General features: G+C 43.3%; 1 protein-coding gene across 1 annotated transcript in view; it reads right to left on the reverse strand.

Annotated features, from left to right (window-relative positions):
• Nucleotides 1–2,622: 2,622 nt before the first annotated feature.
• Nucleotides 2,623–19,097, reverse strand: part of ifi44 (interferon induced protein 44) — a 31,428-nt gene continuing 14,953 nt past the window's right edge. The window contains exons 5-7 of the mRNA XM_033014165.1: nt 13,396–13,555; nt 13,214–13,311; nt 2,623–2,979 (exon numbers count right to left, since the gene is read on the reverse strand). Of these exons, the coding sequence (XP_032870056.1) occupies nt 2,815–2,979; nt 13,214–13,311; nt 13,396–13,555 (423 nt within the window). The 3' untranslated portion in view covers nt 2,623–2,814. The remainder of the gene's footprint in view (nt 2,980–13,213; nt 13,312–13,395; nt 13,556–19,097) is intronic.

The raw sequence follows: 19,097 nt of genomic DNA on the forward strand, positions 1-19,097 counted from the left end.
ACTTTTATTCCAGTTTATTCTATATCCAGAAAAAGACCCAAATTCCTCTATTAAGTTTAATAAATTTGGTATGCTCGTTTGTGACTTTGTAATATATAAAAGTATATCGTCTGCATATAATGAGATTTTATTCTTTGAGTCTCTGGTATTATAGCCCTGAATATTCGGATAGTGGGAGGAGAGAGGGGGAGCGTGGTGAGGGGTAGGGCAGCGAGTGGAACATTGCAGAAGTTATAACATTTTGTTCCACATGCCTGGATGGTTGCAGATAGAATTCTGAACAGTGTTGCATGAGCTATTCTCAAACCCAATTGAGACTGTGGTCCGACAAAGGGAAATGTACATGTATGTAAGTTAGCATCATCTTGTTAAGAATCCATGTCATTTCTACCATTTATGGTTTATCTGTTTAAGTGTTTCACACAGATCGGTTTAATGCATGAAACCACAAAGGCTTCACATAGTCTTTTGCGAGACTTCGATATAAAATAGAAAGATTAAACGAGATCTTACCGTTTGAAGTTTGATCTTTATTTTATGAGAAGTTGAAGTGAGGGACTGTGCCTTCCACTCCCAATCCTGAATCTCATAAAGATCATTCGGTAAATCAAGGGTTATTAATCTTTCTATAGTTCCTGCAAGTGGTCTGTGGTTTCATACAGTGCTCTGAAGATTGACACGAATGCGGTCTGGCTGGTTCTTCACATAGTCCCTCACTTCAACCTCATAAAATAAAGATCAAACTTCAAACGGTTAGTTCTCGTTTAATCTTTCTAGTTTAAGGTACAGGTGTGTTCGCTAATAGATCCAAAATTGGCTTGGTGACAAAATGCAAAGGGGAGTGTGGAGGAGTGATTTTCAGACTGGAAGTCTGCAACAAATGGTGTACCACAAGATCAGAGCTGGGGCCTTTCCTGACTTGAATGAAAAGATATGTGATCTATATTAGTAAGTTTGCAGATGACACCAAATTGTGATGTTGGTGAAGAAGGTTAGAAATAGAAACATAGAAAATAGGTGCAGGAGTAGGCCACTCAACCCTTGGAGCCTGCCCCGCCATTCAATATGATCATGGCTGATCCTCCAACTCAGTATCCTGTACACGTAGTGCAGGTTGTGGCAGAATAAATGGGGGCATAGCTGGATCAGCTGGAAAGTTGGACGGAACAATGGCAGATGAAATTTGGACACGCTAGAGGCAGGAAACGTGTTCCCGATGTTGGGGGAGTCCAGAACCAGGGGCCACAGTTTAAGAATAAGGGGTAGGCCATTTAGAACAGAGATGAGGAAATACTTTTCACACAGACAGTTGTGAATCTGTGGAATTTTCTGCCACAGAAGGCAGTGGAGGCCGGTTCTCTGGATACTTTCAAGAGAGAGTTAGATAGAGCTCTTAAAGCTGGCAGAGTCAGGGGATATGGAGATAAGGCAGGAACGGGGTACTGATTGTGGATGATCAGCCATGATCACAGTGAATGTGGATGATCAGCCATGAACACGGTGCTGAATCGAAGGGCAGAATGGCCTACTCTTGCCCCTATTGCCTATTAACCAGACAAGAGTGAGGTGATACACTTTGGGAAGTCAAGATCAAGAAGAACATGTAGAGTAAGTGGCAAGAACCTTAGTGTTGATGTAGAGATACTGTCGTGGTTTTAAGACTCAAAGTTTGGATAAGATGACACAGACACGGAGAATTGTCCAAGAAGACGAAAAGCTTTTATTTGCACAAATATTGGCTTGGAACATTCAGAGACAACACGGCCTGGTCGCTGTCTAATTGTTCTCCGATTCATAAAATCAGACAGCATTTTATTACAGTTTGAGCCTTATCTTCGGCTACTTGGCATGCATGCTTCTGTAACTTTAATCTCTCACTGTCCTTGCCCTTTAACTTTAATCTCTGAGCCTACCATGATGTTCTAGTTAAAGCAAAATAAAAATACAAAGCAACTTGTTTTTGTGCCTTGATGTCTGATCACATAAAAATAATGTTTTAAACATATTGGTAAAAGTAAGAAGTAACTTGTTTCTTCTATATAGCTTCTATATAACTTCTATAATACCTTGAGGGGCAAATCCTTAGCTGGATAGGATGGTGAATCTTGCATTTGGCACCTTACCTTCACCAGCCGGGGCACTAAATGTGAGAGTTCGGACCTCATGTTGCAATTGTACAAACATTGGGTTGGACCACACTGAAGGGTACTGTGTGCAGGTCTGGTTGTCACACCTCAGGAAGGATGTGGTGGCAGTAAGAGAGCATGTTGTCTGGAATGGAGAGCTGTAGTTACGGGGAGAGATGGGTTAAGCTGTGTTTATGCTCACCAGAATGTAGGAGGCTTGGGTGATTTATATCAGTTGAGAACATTAAGAGGGCCATGGATAGGATGGAAAGTTGATCTTTTTCCCACGGTAGGGAAGTCTAGAACGAGAGGGCATTTGTTTCAGGTCAGCGGGAGAAATTTAAAGGAGGACAGAGGGATAGGATTTTCACACAGAGGGCATTGGGTATCTGGAGCAAGCTGCCAGAGGAAGAAGTGGAGGCAGATAAAATTATAATGTTTAAGAGGCTTTTGGATGTGTACTTCGAAAGGACATGTTTAGACGCCAAGTTACAAGCAATAACTGTCTATTTAATTAACAGCAATGTGTGAGTTGAAACTTTATATCCATATCATTGATAAATTCTCAACATTCATCAGACAGCCGGTTGACACATTGGAGTTTGTAAAGTGAGCTAGTTCAGCCACTGTGGTCCGGAGTTGGTATGAGTTCCAGTTCTACAGTTGTGTACACGCTTGGCTCTGTCCATTACGCTGTCATTTTCAGATAGCGGTCGATGTTTCTGATCATGTTTTCCAGAGCATACAGGGCAAGAATACATTTTATCATTGTGATCTGATCACCATCCCATTGATTGCAAATCACAAACATGCATTGCTTATCCATTCCAGCAGATGCTGACAACTGCTCAAACTGAGGGGAAGAAAGGAGAGAAACAAGTACTACTGAATGAGTTCTACTTCAGGTTTGACAAGCAGAAATGTAACCCTGGTATCCCCTCCCCCCTCCCCCTCCCCCTCTCCAACAAACACAGCCAGACACCAGTCTGCAAAGACTGGGCCCTTCTACACCTATTCCTCCCCATTCACCACTTCACACTTACTTAAAGCAAGACTCCAGCATGAAAAGACTGGTCTCTTTCCCACCCCAACCAACACTTCACAATCATTCACAGCTTGACCTCACTCTGAAAAGACTGGACTCTTTCCCACCCACTCCTCCCCATTCACCACTTCGCACCTGCTTAAAGCAAGACTCCAGTCTGAAGAGACTGGACCCTTTCCCACCCACCCCTCTCCAATCCACACTTCACACCCAATTACCCACACCCTCCGTGCTGAACAACATCATTTCTCCATCATCAATAATAAAAATAGAGGAGGTGGAGAGGCTTGTCGGAAAACAGAAATGCCTGAATTCTACAGGACTGGACAATGTTTCCCCCTCTACTCTCAAGCTCTGTGCCGAGCAACATACATTTTTTAACCAGTACCTGCAAACCTGTGCTGTCCCTGCCTGCTTCAAAGTCTCCACTATTGTCCCTGTACCCCAAAACTGCTCTTAATGACTACAGACCTGTCGCAATGACCTCTGTAGTCACTAAGACATGTAAAAAGGCTTGTGCTGGCCAAGCTGAAAATGTTTACTAACTCCCTGCTGGACCCTCTGCAGTTTGCAAATCGGACCAATAGATCTGTGAATGATGCAGTCAACCTGGGCCTGCACTTCATCTTCCAGCACCTAGACCGCCAGAGGACCTATGTGAGGATTTTGTTTGTTGATTTTAGCTGTGCATTCAACACCATTGTGCCAGAGCTTCTACACTCCAAACTTTCCGTGTTAATTGTGCCTGAACCCCTCTGTCAGTGGATCATCAGCTTCCTGACAGACAGGAAGCAGCATTAGAGGCTGGGAAGGCACATCTCGGACCCACAAACGCTCAGCAAAGGAGCACTGCAAGGCTGCGTACTGTCTCGTCTCCTCTACTCTCTCTACACCAATGACTGCACCTCCACAGATACTGTCAAGCTTCGCAAGTTTGCAGATGACACAACCCTGATTGGACTAATCCAGGATGGGGAGGAATCGGCCTACAGACAGGAAGTGTCACAGCTGGCGTCCTGGTGCCGTACGAACAACCTAGAGCTCAATGCTCTTAAGACAGTGGAATTGATTGTAGACTTTAGGAGAGCTCCCCCTCCCCTCACCCCACTCACCATCAACAACACCACAGTCACATCTGTGGAGTCTTTTAAGTTCCTGGAAACTATCATCTCCAAGGACCTTAAGTGGGTGGCTACCATCGACTCCACAGTCAAAAATGCACAACAGAGGATGTAATTCTTGCGGCAGCTGAGGAAGCACAATGTGCCACAGGCAATGATGGTCCAATTCTACACGGCCATCGTAGAGTCTGTTCTCACCTTCTCCATCATGGTCTGGTTTGGCTCAGCCACCAAGCACGACACCTGGAGGCTGCAGCGAATCGTGCGATCAGCAGAGAAGGTTATTAACCATATAACCATATAACAATTACAGCACGGAAACAGGCCATCTCGGCCCTACAAGTCCGCGCCGAACAATTTTTTTCCCTTAGTCCCACCTGCCTGCACTCATACCATAACCCTCCATTCCCTTCTCATCCATATGCCTATCCAATTTATTCTTAAATGATACCAACGAACCTGCCGCCACCACTTCCACTGGAAGCTCATTCCACACCGCTACCACTCTCTGAGTAAAGAACTTCCCCCTCATGTTACCCCTAAACTTCTGTCCCTTAATTCTGAAGTCATGTCCTCTTGTTTGAATCTTCCCTATTCTCAAAGGGAAAAGCTTGATCACATCAACTCTGTCTATCCCTCTCATCATTTTAAAGACTTCTATCAAGTCCCCCCTTAACCTTATACGCTCCAGAGAATAAAGACCTAACTTATTCAACCTATCTCTGTAACTTAGTTGTTGAAACCCAGGCAACATCCTAGTAAATCTCCTCTGTACTCTCTCTATTTTGTTGACATCCTTCCTATAATTGGGCGACCAAAATTGTACACCATACTCCAGATTTGGTCTCACCAATGCCCTGTACAATTTTTACAATACGTCCCAGCTTCTATACTCAATGCTCTGATTTATAAAGGCTAGCATACCAAAAGCTTTCTTTACCACCCTGTCTATATGAGATTCCACCTTCAATATGAGATTCCACCTTCAAGGAACTATGCACGGTTATTCCCAGATCCCTCTGTTCCACTGTATTCTTCAATTCCCTACCATTTACCATGTACATCCTATTTTGATTTGTCCTGCCAAGGTGTAGCACCTCACATTTATCAGCATTAAACTCCATCTGCCATCTTTCAGCCCATTCTTCCAAATGGCCTAAATCACTCTGTAGACTTTTGAAATCCTCTTCATTATCCACAACACCCCCTATCTTGGTATCATCTGCATACTTACTAATCCAATTTACCACACCTTCATCCAGATCATTGATGTACATGACAAACAACAAAGGACCCAACACAGATCCCTGAGGCACCCCACTAGTCACCTGCCTCCAACCCGACAAACAGCCATCCACCATTACCCTCTGGCTTCTCCCATTCAGCCACTGCTGAATCCATCTTGCTATTCCTGCATTTATACCCAACAGTTGAACCTTCTTAACCAACCTTCCATGAGGAACCTTGTCAAAGGCCTTACTAAAGTCCATATAGACAACATCCACTGCTTTACCCTCGTCAATTTCGCTAGTAACCTCTTCAAAAAATTCAAGAAGATTAGTCAAACATGACCTTCCAGGCACAAATCCATGTTGACTGTTCCTTATCAGACCCTGTTTATCCAGATGCTTATATATATTATCTCTAAGTATCTTTTCCATTAATTTTCCCACCACTGAAGTCAAACTAACAGGTCTATAATTGCTAGGTTTACTCTTAGAACCCTTTTTAAACAATGGAACAACATGCGCAGTGCAAATTGGCTGCAACCTTCCCTCCATTGATGAACTGTACACTGCAAGGGCCAGGAAGCGAGCGGGCAAGATCATCTCTGACCCCTCTCACCCTGGCCACAAACCCTCTGGAAGGCGACTCCGGATTGAATGAATGAATACGTTTATTGTCATTGCACAATACTGCGCAACGAAATTCCATTACATCTCCTCCGGTTAAAAAAAATACAAACACGACAACCATTGACACATATGTACACTTATTAGTAAAATAATAAATAAGTATTTAAAAAGAATTTAAAATAATTTGGCGGCATTTCTTGGAATTACATTTTGCTTCCCCAGAGTTCTCTGTTGGAATTAAGCTATTTTATCGCACATGGGTAGAAACTATTTTCAGTCTACCGGTACTCTGGTACTCCCAGAGGGTAGCAGAGTGAAAAGGTGGTTGGCAGGGTGGGATGTGGCCTCCTTGATATTTGTGATATATCATCCAAGTAGGGCAGTTGAGGGGTTGTTAAAGCTGCCACAGCCAGACATAAAACAGCTTTGTTCCACGAGTTGTAGCTCTACTCAGGAGATTAGACCATCACTACAGACACTGTGGGCAGAAGGACCTGTTCCTGTGCTGTTCTGTTCATCTTTTATTGCACATTAGGGATGACAAAGGATACTGAGGGTTTGATCCAGAAGAAAGCAGGAGGCAAATGGCAGTTAATGGCAAGTGAAATCAACTGACTGCATCTCTTGGCAACTCCCTCGTCCCTCGAGGAGGATGAGAGATGTAACAGAGAACTTCAGCAATTTAGATGGACACAAAGGGGGCATGAATTAAGGAGATAAAGTTATCAAGAGCAAAAGAGTAGCCAAGGAAAGTGTGGGTCCACTGGGAGGTAAAGGTTCTATGTTTACTGCCAGGCTATGTGGCAGGATATTAAATAATTTCCGAATGACAGGCAGTGACTAGTAGGGTGCCGCAAGGCTCGGTGCTGGGACCCCAGTTGTTTACAATATATACTAACGATTTATATGACGGAATTAAATGTAACATCTCAAAGTTTGCGGATGACACAAAGCTGGGTGGCAGTGTGAGCTGCGAGGAGGTTGCTATGGGGCTACAGGGTGACATGGATAGGTTGGGTGAGTGTGCAGAAGCATGACAGATGCAGTGTGATGTGGATTAATGTGAGGTTATCCACTTTGCTGGCAAGAACAGGAAGGTAGATTATTAAATAAATGGTGTCAGATAAGAAGAGGAGGTGCAATGAGACCTGGGTGTGCTTGTACATCAGTCACTGAAAGTAAGCATGTAGGTACAGCAGGTAATAAAGAAAGTTAATGGCATGTGTGTCAATGGTTGTCGTGTTAGTTTTTTTTTTAACTGGAGGAGATGTAACGGAATTTCGTTGCACAGTATTGTGCAATGACAATAAACGCATTCATTCATTCATTCATTCATTCATTCATTCATTCATTCATTCATTCATGTTGGCCTTCATTGCGAGAGGATTTGAGTTTAGGAGCAAGGAGGTCCTACTGCAGTTGAACAGGGTATTGGTGAGACAGCACCTGGAGTATGTTGTGCAATTCTGGTCTCCTAATTTGAGGAAATACATTATTGCTATTGAGGAAGTGCAGCGTAGGTTCACTGGGTTAATTCCCAGGATGGCGGGACTGACATATGATGAAAGAATGGATCGACTGGGCTTGTATTAGCTGGAATTTAGAAGTATGCGAAGGGATCTCATAGAAACATACAAAATTCTTAGAGGATTGGTCAGGCTAGATGCAGGAAAAATGTTCCCGATGTTGGGGAGTTCAGAACCAGGGGCCACAGTTTAAGAATAAGGGGTAGGGCATTTAGGACTGAGATGAGAAAAAAACTTTTTCACCCAGAGAGTTGTGAGCCTGTGGAATTCTCTGCCACAGAAGGCAGTGGAGGCCATTTCACTGGATATTTTCAAGAGAGAGTTAGATTTAGCTCTTAGGGCTAAGGGAATGAAGGAATATGGAGAAAAAGCTGGAATGGGGTACTGATTTTGGATGACCAGCCATGCTCATATTGAATAGCAGTGCTGGCTCAAAGGGCTGAATGGCCAATCCCTGCACCTATTTTCTATTTTTCTATGTTAAATGAATACTTCTTTCATATTCACCAAGAAGACGATGTCACTGACAGTGAGGTCAGGGAGAGGTAGACACAAAATGCTGGAGTAACTCAGCGGGACAGACTGAGATACTTTGATAGTGTGGACCAGGTCAGTATTAAGAAGGTGCAGCTGTTGATGTCTTGGAACACATAAGGGTGGATAATTCCCCAGGGCCAGATGAGATTAATCGCAGGTTGCTGTGGAATTAGATGGCTGAGGCCGTGGCTGAGATTTAGCAACATTATTAGTTGCAGGTGACATACCGGGAAACTGGCGAACATTGTTAGTCAGAGCAGCAGAGATAAGACATACACCATGAGACTTACATAAGCTGCTTACATACACCATGAGTCTTACATAAGTAGTAGGGAAATGATTGGAGATCATTCTACACAACAAGATTTGTTTGGATTTGAAACTGATCAGGGATAGTCAGCTTGAGTGTAAGTGGGGGAAAATCCATCTCACTAATTTGACTGAGTTTTTTGATGAAGCAAGTAAGAAGGTTGATCAAGGCAGAGTGGTAGACATCATCTACTTGGAAGGTAGAGAAAATATGCTGGAGCAGATGCTGGAGACATCATCTACTTGGACTTCACTCAGACAGTTGACAAGATCCCGTATTCTAGGCTGGTCCAGAGGTTAAGGCAAATGGAAGCCAAGGCAAGATGGCTAATCTGATGCCAAATTGACTTTGTGATAAAAGATAGTGGTGGAAATCTGACTAGTAGTGTATCATCGGAATTTGAGCTGTATGTTACATTTTTTTAATGAAGCATCATTGCTTGTGTCAATAGAAGTGAATCTTGTCAATTTGAATGATCAGGCTCAGTGAAAAGACAATGGCAAGAGGAAGAAGCATAAGTAAGGTTTAGGACAAGGCCTTTGGGGAATATAAAGAAAGCAATAACTAATTAGGGAACTAGGTATATGGCATGCCTGGACACTTGGCAGATGGAATTCAAATTTGGCTTGGCCATAAAAGGCAGACAGTAGTGGTGGAGGGGTGTTATTGTGGAATTGTGGATGGGGAGGAAAGTTGTTAAACGATACAGCAGAATGTAGACCAGTTGGAAAAATGGGCAGAGAAATGGCAGCCGGAGCTCAATCCAGACATATGTTACATTTGGGAGATGTAAGAGAAGAGTAGACATGAAATGTCAGCAACATGAAGAGTATTGATGTACAGAGTGATCTTGGAATCCATGTCCATAGTTCCCTGACAGTGTGAACACACATAGATAGGGCAGTAAAGGTGTACAGCATACTTGCCTTCAACAGTCAGGGTGCAGAATGTGAAAGTTGCCAAGTCATGTTGCAGTTACATACAACTTTGGTTATGCTGCTTTTGTAGTACTGTGTGAGGTTCCAGCCACCCGATTAACAGAAAGCTGTGGAGTCTTGAGAGAGGATGCACAAGAGGTTTACCAGGATGTTGAAGAAGGAACTGCAGATGCTGGAAAATCGAAGGTACACAAAAGAGCTGGAGAAACTCAGCGGGTGCAGCAGCATCTATGGAGCGAAGGAAATAGGCAACGTTTCGGGATGAAACCCTTCTTCAGACTCCAGGTTTACCAGGATGTTGCTTGGGTTGGCGAGTATTAGATATGAGAGGTTAGACAAACTTGGATTGATTTCTCTGGAAGGTGAGGCAACCTAATAAAAGTGTTTAAAACAATAAGCTGCATAGTCTGGGTAGACAGTCCGAACCTTTTTCCCAAAGTGGAAATGTCAAGGACTAGAGGCAGAGCTTTAAGCTGAGTGGGACAAAGTTGAAAGAAGTTGTGTGGGGCATGTTTTTTATCCATAGCATTGTGACTATCTGGAACATGCTGCCAGGGGTGGTGGTGGAAGCAGATATGACATCAATGTTTAAAAGGCATTTAACAAACACATCAACAGGCAGGAATCAGAGGGATAAAGACCATGTGTAGGCAGATGGGATTAGTTAGACTGACATCATGTTAATTAGCACACATATGGTGGGCCGAAGGGCCTGTTCCTGTGCTGTATTCTTCTTTGTTTACTGTTAGGGCCACTTTTCAACATAATTGTATAATGGGGTAAGTAAGAGTGTTGTAAAAACAAGCCTGGAGGCTTTGTGTCTCAATGCAAGGAGCATTCGTAATAAGGTGCATGAGTTGAATGTGCAGATAGTTATTAATGACTATGATATAGTTGGGATCACGGAGACATGGCTCCAGGGTGACCAAGGCTGGGAGCTGAACATCCAGGGATATTCAATATTCTGGAGGGATAGACAGAAAGGAAAAGGAGGTGGGTAGCGTTGCTGGTTAGAGAGGAGATTAACGCAATAGAAAGGAAGGACATTAGCTTGAAGGATGTAGAATCGATGTGGGTAGAGCTGCGAAACACTAAGGGGCAGAAAACGCAAGTGGGAGCTGTATACAGGCCACCTAACAGTAGTAGTTGAGTTGGGGATGGCATCAAACAGGAAATTAAAAATGCGCGCAACAAAGGTAAAACAGTTATAATGGGTGACTTCAATCTACATATAGATTGGGTGAATCAAATTGTCAGGGGTGCTGAGGAAGAGGATTTCTTGGAATGTATGCGGATGGTTTTCCAAACCAACATGTAGAGGAACCAACGAGAGAGTAGGCTATTCTAGAATGGGTATTGAGTAATGAGGAAGGGTTAGTTAGCAGTCTTGTTGTGTGTGGCCCCTTGGGCAAGAGTCACCATAATATGGTTGTGTTCTTCATTACGATGGAGAGTGACATTGTTAATTCAGAAACAAGGGTCCTGAACTTAAAGAAAGGTGACATTGAGGGTATGAGACGTGAATTGATCAAGATAGACTGGCAATTGATTCTTAAAGGGTTGATGGTGGGTATGCAATGGAAGGCATTTAAAAACTGCATGGATGAACTACAACAATTGTTCATCCCAGTTCGGCAAAATAATAAATCAGGGGAGGTAGTGCATCCGTGGATAACAAGGGAAATCAGGGATATTATCAAAACAAAAGTTGAAGCGTACAAATTAACCAGAAAAGGCAGCCGACCAGAGGACTGGGAGAAATTCAGAGTCCAGCAGAGGAGGACAAAAGGCTTAATTAGGAAAGGGAAACTAGATTATGAAAGAAAACTGGCAGGGAACATAAAAACTGACTGCAAAAGTTGTTATAGATATGTGAAGAGTAAAAGATTAGTTAAAACAAATGTAGGTCCCTTGCAGTCAGAAACAGGCGAATTGATCATGGGGTACAAGGACATGGCAGACCAATTGAATAACTACTCTGGTTCTGTCTTCACTAAGGAAGACATAAATAATCTGCCGGAAATAGCAAGGGACCGGGGATTAAATGAGATGGAGGAACTGAGTGAAATCCAGGTTAGCCGGGAAGTGGTGTTAGGTAAATTGAATTGATTAAAGGCCGATAAATCCCCAGCCAGATAAGTTGCATCCCAGAGTACTTAAGGAAGTAACCGCAGAAATAGTGGATGCATTAGTGTTAATATTTCAAAACTCTTTAGATTCTGGAGTAGTTCCTGAGGACTGGAGGGTAGCTAATGTAACTCCACTTTTTAAAAAGGGTGGGAGAGAGAAAACGGGGAATTACAGACCAGTTAGTCTAACATTGGTGGTCGGGAAAATTCTGGAGTCAGTTATTAAAGATGGGATAGCAGCACATTTGGAAAGTGGTGAATTCATTGGACAAAGTCAGCATGGATTTATGAAAGGTAAATCATGTCTGACGAATCTTATAGAATTTTTCGAGGATGTAACTAGTAAAGTGGATAAGGGAGAACCAGTGGATGTGTTATATCTGGACTTTCAGAAGGCTTTCGACAAGGTCCCGCATAAGAGATTAGTATGCAAACTTAAAGCACACGGTATTGGGGGTTCAGTATTGATGTGGATAAAGAACTGGCTGGCAGACAGGAAGCAAAGAGTAAACGGGTCCTTTTCAGAATGGCAGGCAGTGACTAGTGGGGTACCGCAAGACTCAGTGCTGGGACCCCAGCTATTTACAATATATATTAATGATCTGGATGAGGGAATTGAATGCAACATCTCCAAGTTTGTGGATGACACAAAGCTGGGGGCAGTGTTAGCTGTGAGGAGGATGCTAGGAGGCTGCAAGGTGACTTGGATAGGTTGGGTGAGTGGGCAAATGCATGGCAGATGCAGTATAATGTGGATAAATGTGAGGTTATCCACTTTGGTGGCAAAAACAGGAAAGTAACCTATTATCTGAATGGTGGCCGATTAGGAAAAGGGGAGATGCAACGAGACCTGGGTGTCATGGTACACCAGTCATTGAAAGTAGGCATGCAGGTGCAGCAGGCAGTGAAGAAAACAAATGGTATGTTAGCATTCATAGCAAAAGGATTTGAGTATAAGAGCAGGGAGGTTCTACTGCAGTTGTACAGGGTCTTGGTGAGACCACACCTGGAGTATTGCGTACAGTTTTGATAAATTCCTAATCTGAGGAAAGACATTCTTGCCATAAATGGGAGTACAGAGAAGGTTCACCAGACTGATTCCTGGGATGGCAGGACTTTCATATGACAAAAGACTGGATAGACTCGGCTTGTACATGCTAGGGATGTTGAGGAAGTCCAGAACAAGGGGTCACAGTTTAAGGATAAGGGGGAACTCTTTTAGGACCAAGATGAGGAAAACATTTTTCACACAGAGAGTGGTGAGTCTCTGGAATTCTCTGCCACAGAAGATAGTTGTGGCCAGTTCATTTGCTATATTTAAGAGGGAGTTAGATGTGGCCCTTGTGGCTAAAGGGACCAGGGGGTATGGAGAGAAGGCAGGGATGGGATACTGAGTTGGATGATCAGCCATGGTCATATTGATTGGCGGTGCAGGCTCGAAGGGCCGAATGGCCTACTCCTGCACCTATTTTCTATGTTTCTATGTTATGTATACAATCACAGTTCGTCTGGGTATTAATAGGAGGAACATCCAAGAAACTAGAACATCTGCAAGTCCCAGGAATACTGGGTTATTAGACCTTTGCTGTCATAATATCTTTACTCCCGACACAACAGATTATTACCTTCTGCTGCAGGGGCTTGTGTTCATAAATCCACGCATGGTTCTTCTCCTTTATCCTTAACAGTTCAAACTTGGTCCCAATCACAACCCTGTGAACATCTGGAAGAGACATTTGATTCATATCAGTATTTCGCTACCACAGAACAACGAGAAATATTACACTGATCAAAAGAAAGCACCTACATATCTGTGCTGCGATGGTCTGTAATTCCTGAAAATGCTTCATTTTATCCCCACTGATGTTGTCCACAGTGGTCATGTCAAATATGAAAGCAACTCCGTGAATGGCATTTCCCGGAATGACTGGATATTCTTCAAGAAAGGTCGGATTGAAATCTTGCAGCTGAATTAGACAAGGAAGTAGACAAGGAAGAAGTGGTTACAATGAGAGCTGCAAGAACACTGATCCTCACCGTTAAATAGCACTGAGGTTGATGCTGACTGGATGTAACTGTCCTGTCAGACACAACCCATCCATCCCCTTCAATCATCTACTGACATCCACGGGGACACTTTGCTCACTCTTGGTTTGTTATCAGTAGGGTCTCTCTGTCTCAGACAAACTCCACCTGCAAATGTTGCTCTCCCTTGTTAAGTACTGGAGTCAGATACTTAAATAACCATCGAGAAACCATCAGGTAAAACCAACGTGCCTTTAATCATGGTTTCAGAGGGGGAAAGGAAGAGAGAGTGCTCACACTACCACCAGGGCTTTTATACTAAGCAAGCCCCATTTTGTGGCTACCGGTATTACAATAGGTGTATGATATCTCTTAAAGGGGCATACACCACAATCCTCCCCCTTTAAAACCCTTAGTTTTACACAAAAACTAAGGGGAAAAGTACACCATACCTACAACAGATCATATAATAGATGACAAAATTACATTATCACCTTCACCTTATATTTTGCAAGCACAATATAATAACACCATCACCATTACGTGAGGGGAAAAAAAAAAAACAAACACACACAGGAAACATCACTTAGTCAGTCCCGTATTCAATGTCAAAGTTCATCAATCAACCTCTGTGGCGGCCTTGATATTCTGGTTGAGCGTCTTAATCCAGATTCTACAGGCGAACACCGCACTTCCGAGCTAGGGAACACCTGTTTTGGTATTGCAACCACCTGGTCAGGAACCTGTACTGCTACTTTAGCTGGTGAAATATCCAACGAAGGCATAGGTGCTTCTTTGGCAGCTAGAACAGGATAACAAGACATAGGCACAATAGGTTCCAATTCCTTATTCGACCATTGGCCCCCCATTGATACTGGCTGATCCGAAGCACTTAACCGAGGTTCCAGATGAGGAGCAATAGTAGACTGTACGATTTGATCCACATGCCGGCGAATCTGGCCATCGGCCGTGTTGACTGCATACATTAGAGGTCCTTGTACCTCCACAACAACTCCCGGCTGCCATTTCTGGTTTCTATAATCGCGGGCAAGTACAGCTTCACCAACCTGGAAACTCCTGGTAAGACGTTGACGTGCACAATGGAACACTTTCCGTTCCACTTGTCTTCTAAGATCAGGACGAACTAAGTCCAATTTGGAACCCAACTGTCTGTTGAAAAACACCATCGCAGGTGATTGACCTGTTACAGCATGAACCGCATTTCTATAGTTGAATAAAAAATTGTCCAATTTATGTTGCATAGGCAGATCCTCATGTTTCATTGCTTTAAGCGCCTTCTTAAAGGTCTGTACAAAACGCTCCGCCAGTCCATTTGTTGCCGGATGATAAGGTGCCGACGTACAGTGTTTAATGCCATTAGTCTTCAGAAACTTCTTAAAGTCTTCAGATACAAATTGAGGCCCGTTATCCGAACATATTTGTTCAGGCAAACCATACCTTGCAAAAATTGTTCGTAACGTCGCAATCGTCTTCTGAGACGTAGTCGAGGACATCTTTATAACCTCTGGCCATTTCGAATGCGCATCTACTACCACCAGGAACATAGACTCTTGAAAGGGTCCTGCATAATCAATATGAACCCGTTTCCATGGACCAGACGGCCATTCCCATGGATGGATAGTGGCCAATGGAGGTGTCTTCTGCTCAAGCCGACAGCCAGAACAATTTTTGGCCAATTCCTCAATCTGGCCATCAATACCTGGCCACCATACATATGCACGAGCCAGACTTGTCATCTTAGTGCATCCTAGATGACCAACGTGTAGTTCCTCCAAGATTTGTTTCTGTAACTTTTGGGGGATCACCACTCTAGAACCACACATCACGGTACCCCTGCACGTAGACAATTGTTCTCTTCTTGCTGAATATTGAGGAAAACGAGAATCTCCTTCCGCTGGCCACCCTCGTACTGTTACATCATATACCCCTGAAAGAGTCCTATCATTCCTTGTCTCACGCTCTATACGTTTGTTATCCACTGGCAACACTTCACAAATGGACATATGAAACAATTCTGCCACATCAGTCATTGGTACATCACTTACAATCGGTAATGGCAATCTTGACAAACTATCTGCATTCCCATGCAACTTTGTGCCTCTATACTGGATGTCATAACGATGTGCACCCAAAAACAAGGCCCATCTCTGCAAGCGCTGTGCCGTCATCAAGGGCACCCCCTTTTTTGGATTAAATATCGAAACCAACGGCTGATGATCCGTAATCAATGTAAATTTCTGTCCATATAAGTAATGATTACATTTTTTAACACCCCATACCAGGCTAAGAGCCTCCCTATCAATTTGGGCGTAATTCGTTTCAGCCGTGGACAATGACCTTGATGCAAAAGCAATTGGTCGTTCATGACCCCCTGGAAACTGATGTGAAAGCACTGCACCTATACCATAAGGAGATGCATCACAAGCCAGCTTAATTGGTATTGCTGGATCAAAATGTGCAAGCACCTTCCTTGATGTAATCAAGGCATTACTATCAGCAAATGCCTTCACACATTCCAACGACCAATTCCATTTCACCCCTGATTTTAACACTCCATTTAATGGATACAGGATAGCAGATAAGTTTGGCAAAAATTTATGATAGTAATTTATCAGTCCCAGAAATGAGCGTAACTGTGACACATTCACCGGAGCTGGCGCATTTACCACCGCAGCAATTTTGTCTGGTGATTTATGCAACCCATGTCTATCAATCAAATGTCCACAATACGCCAGTTGTTCCTTGAAGAAGTCACACTTGGCCTTGTTAGCCCTAAGGCCATAACGTTTTAACCTGCCCAACACCCGTTCCAAATTGGAGAGGTGTTCTTCCACCGTCCTACCTGTGATCAAAATATCATCCAAGTAACATTGGGTACCTGGAATACCTTGCAGCACCTGCTCCATGGCTCTCTGCCACATAGCCGGCGCCGAAGCTACCCCAAAAACCAACCTATTATACCTATACAAGCCTTTATGCGTATTAATCGTCAGGTAATGTCTGGAATCTTCCTCTACCTCCATCTGCAAATATGCTTGTGCCAGAACTATTTTAGAAAAATGTTGCCCTCCTGCCAATGAGGCAAAAATCTCATCAATCTTTGGCAATGGATATTGTACTACTTTTAACACTGGATTCACTGTAACTTTAAAATCACCACAAATACGTACTTTCTGTGCTAATCCCGGGCCATCCGGCAAAGCCTTTTTCATAACCGGCACAATAGGTGTAGCCCATTCACTCCAATCTATCCTTGAGAGCACTCCTTGTTGCTCTAAGTTATCTAATTCAGCTTCCACTGCTGGTCTAATTGCAAAAGGTACTGGTCGAGGTTTAAAAACTTGGGGGCAGACCCCTCAGTAATTGATATAGTAGCTTGAATACCAACCAACTTGCCAAGTCCTGATTGAAACACCTCTGGAGCTGTTGCCAACACTTCAGCCAATTTACTTTTTGAGGGTCCTATTAACCCCCGCTCCCTATGCTTTACTTCAACCAATTTACTTTGCAAGGGCCCTGTTAACCCCAGCTCCCTGTGCTTTAATGAGTGAATAGTTGACCAATCAAATTTCAGTCTCCTAGCCCACTCTCTACCCAGTAATGGCCGTCCGCCTTCCCTCAGCACGTATATAAACAGATTCCTCACTGTCATGCCATTGTACTTGGCTGATACCTCAATCCTTCCTTTTGGCCTAACCTTTTGACCCGTATAAGTTTTTAAAGCAATATTAGTCTTCTGCAACCGTTCTTGTGAAAAATACCTATAATAATCCTTCTCATTTATCACCGTTAACGCTGAACCAGTATCCAGTTCTAGTTTCAATGAAACTCCTGAAATGGTCAACATTACCCACATTGTATCCAGTTCTGTCGAATTCTGCACTGCTTTAATCTTTAAGCAACTTACTTCTCTTGCTTCTACGTCTGAGTCACTACAACTGCTGCTTACACTACTTTCCCTAACTTCATGGACTAACTTGGCCTCAGCCCCCAATGTCCTTGCTCTATAGTGTTCACTTCTACCAGGCTTCTTTGACCTACAAGCCCGTACAATGTGACCCACTTTTCCACATCCATTACATATTTTATCTTTAAACCAGCAATCTTTCTGATGGTGAGTGGATTTTCCACACCGGACACATCTCTCAGCCTTTGGTAATAATTTATGGGTTTCAAACTCTGGACTCTTCTGTTGTATGGCCGCCGCGCCCTCTTGGGCTTTCTCAAATGACATAGCCATTGTAAATGCTTTGGACAAATCTATATCACCCTCAGCTAACAGTATTTGTAATAGAGTCTCACTTTTTAATCCACAAATAAATCTATCCCGTAATGCTTGATTTAAAAAATCATCAAATTTACAAAATACAGCTAATGTTCTTAGCTCTGCCAGAAATCGTGCCACAGTTTCTTCTAACTGCTGGTCCCTTTTATAAAATGCAAAACGCTCAGATAAGAACAATGGTGCTGGATTCAAGTGTTCCTTTAATTTATCAGATATCTGTTTAAATGTTGCATTTGCAGCTTTTGTAGGATGTAACAACCCCTTTGCTAATCCATAAGTCTTAGCACCCATTTAATTCAATACATTCACAGCTTTCTTATCATCTGCTATATCATTAACAGTACAGAAAACATCAAATCTTTCCACAATGTGTCCCAAGTCTCTAAGTTGCTCTCGAAGATTCCAAATTTTCCTTTTATTGCCATGTTGCTCATCAATTAGCTTCAATGAAATTTGTAAAACTTGTAAAATGGCACCCTTCTCTTCCGTTTTTAGGCGTGCCAAAAAATGGCGGTTCCCGCTTTTGCACCCTTCTCTTCCGGTTTTTAGGCGTGCCAAAAATGGCGGTTCCCGCCCTGTCTGCGCCCTTCTCTCGCAGCGTTTCTTTTTCCTGGACCCTCTAGGTCCGTTCTCCGAGGTCACTTCTCCCCCTTGACTGCACTTTGCCCCAACACTCACAACTTTGGAGCTCCAGTCCAGCCTATGCCGAGGTCGGTAAAACATCAGGGTTCTTTAATCTCGTCGCCACTGTTAAGTACTGGAGTCAGATACTTAAATAACCATCGAGAAACCATCAGGTGAAACCAACGTGCCTTTAATCATGGTTTCAGAGGGGGAAAGGAAGAGAGAGTGCTCACACTACCACCAGGGCTTTTATACTAAGCAAGCCCCCTTTTGTGGCTACCGGTATTACAATAGGTGTATGATATCTCTTAAAGGGGCATACACCACATCCCTAGTGGTCATTATCCATTTCCTTCCCTTGTGAGTTACCTCTGGCCCGAAGAGCAGATTTGGAGTTTGCTCTGAGCTCCTCAGTATTCAGTCCATTACTCTGTAATCTTGCAGTAACTTACACCTATGTCAATGTAGGGGGCGTGGTAACAAATTTTGCTATGTCTATGCAGGTAATTCAGTAATTGTCCCTGTGTGGATGAATGTTTCAGACCACAGGATGA

This window comes from Amblyraja radiata, chromosome 40 (genome assembly GCF_010909765.2).
Source record: "Amblyraja radiata isolate CabotCenter1 chromosome 40, sAmbRad1.1.pri, whole genome shotgun sequence".
NCBI lineage: Eukaryota > Metazoa > Chordata > Chondrichthyes > Rajiformes > Rajidae > Amblyraja > Amblyraja radiata.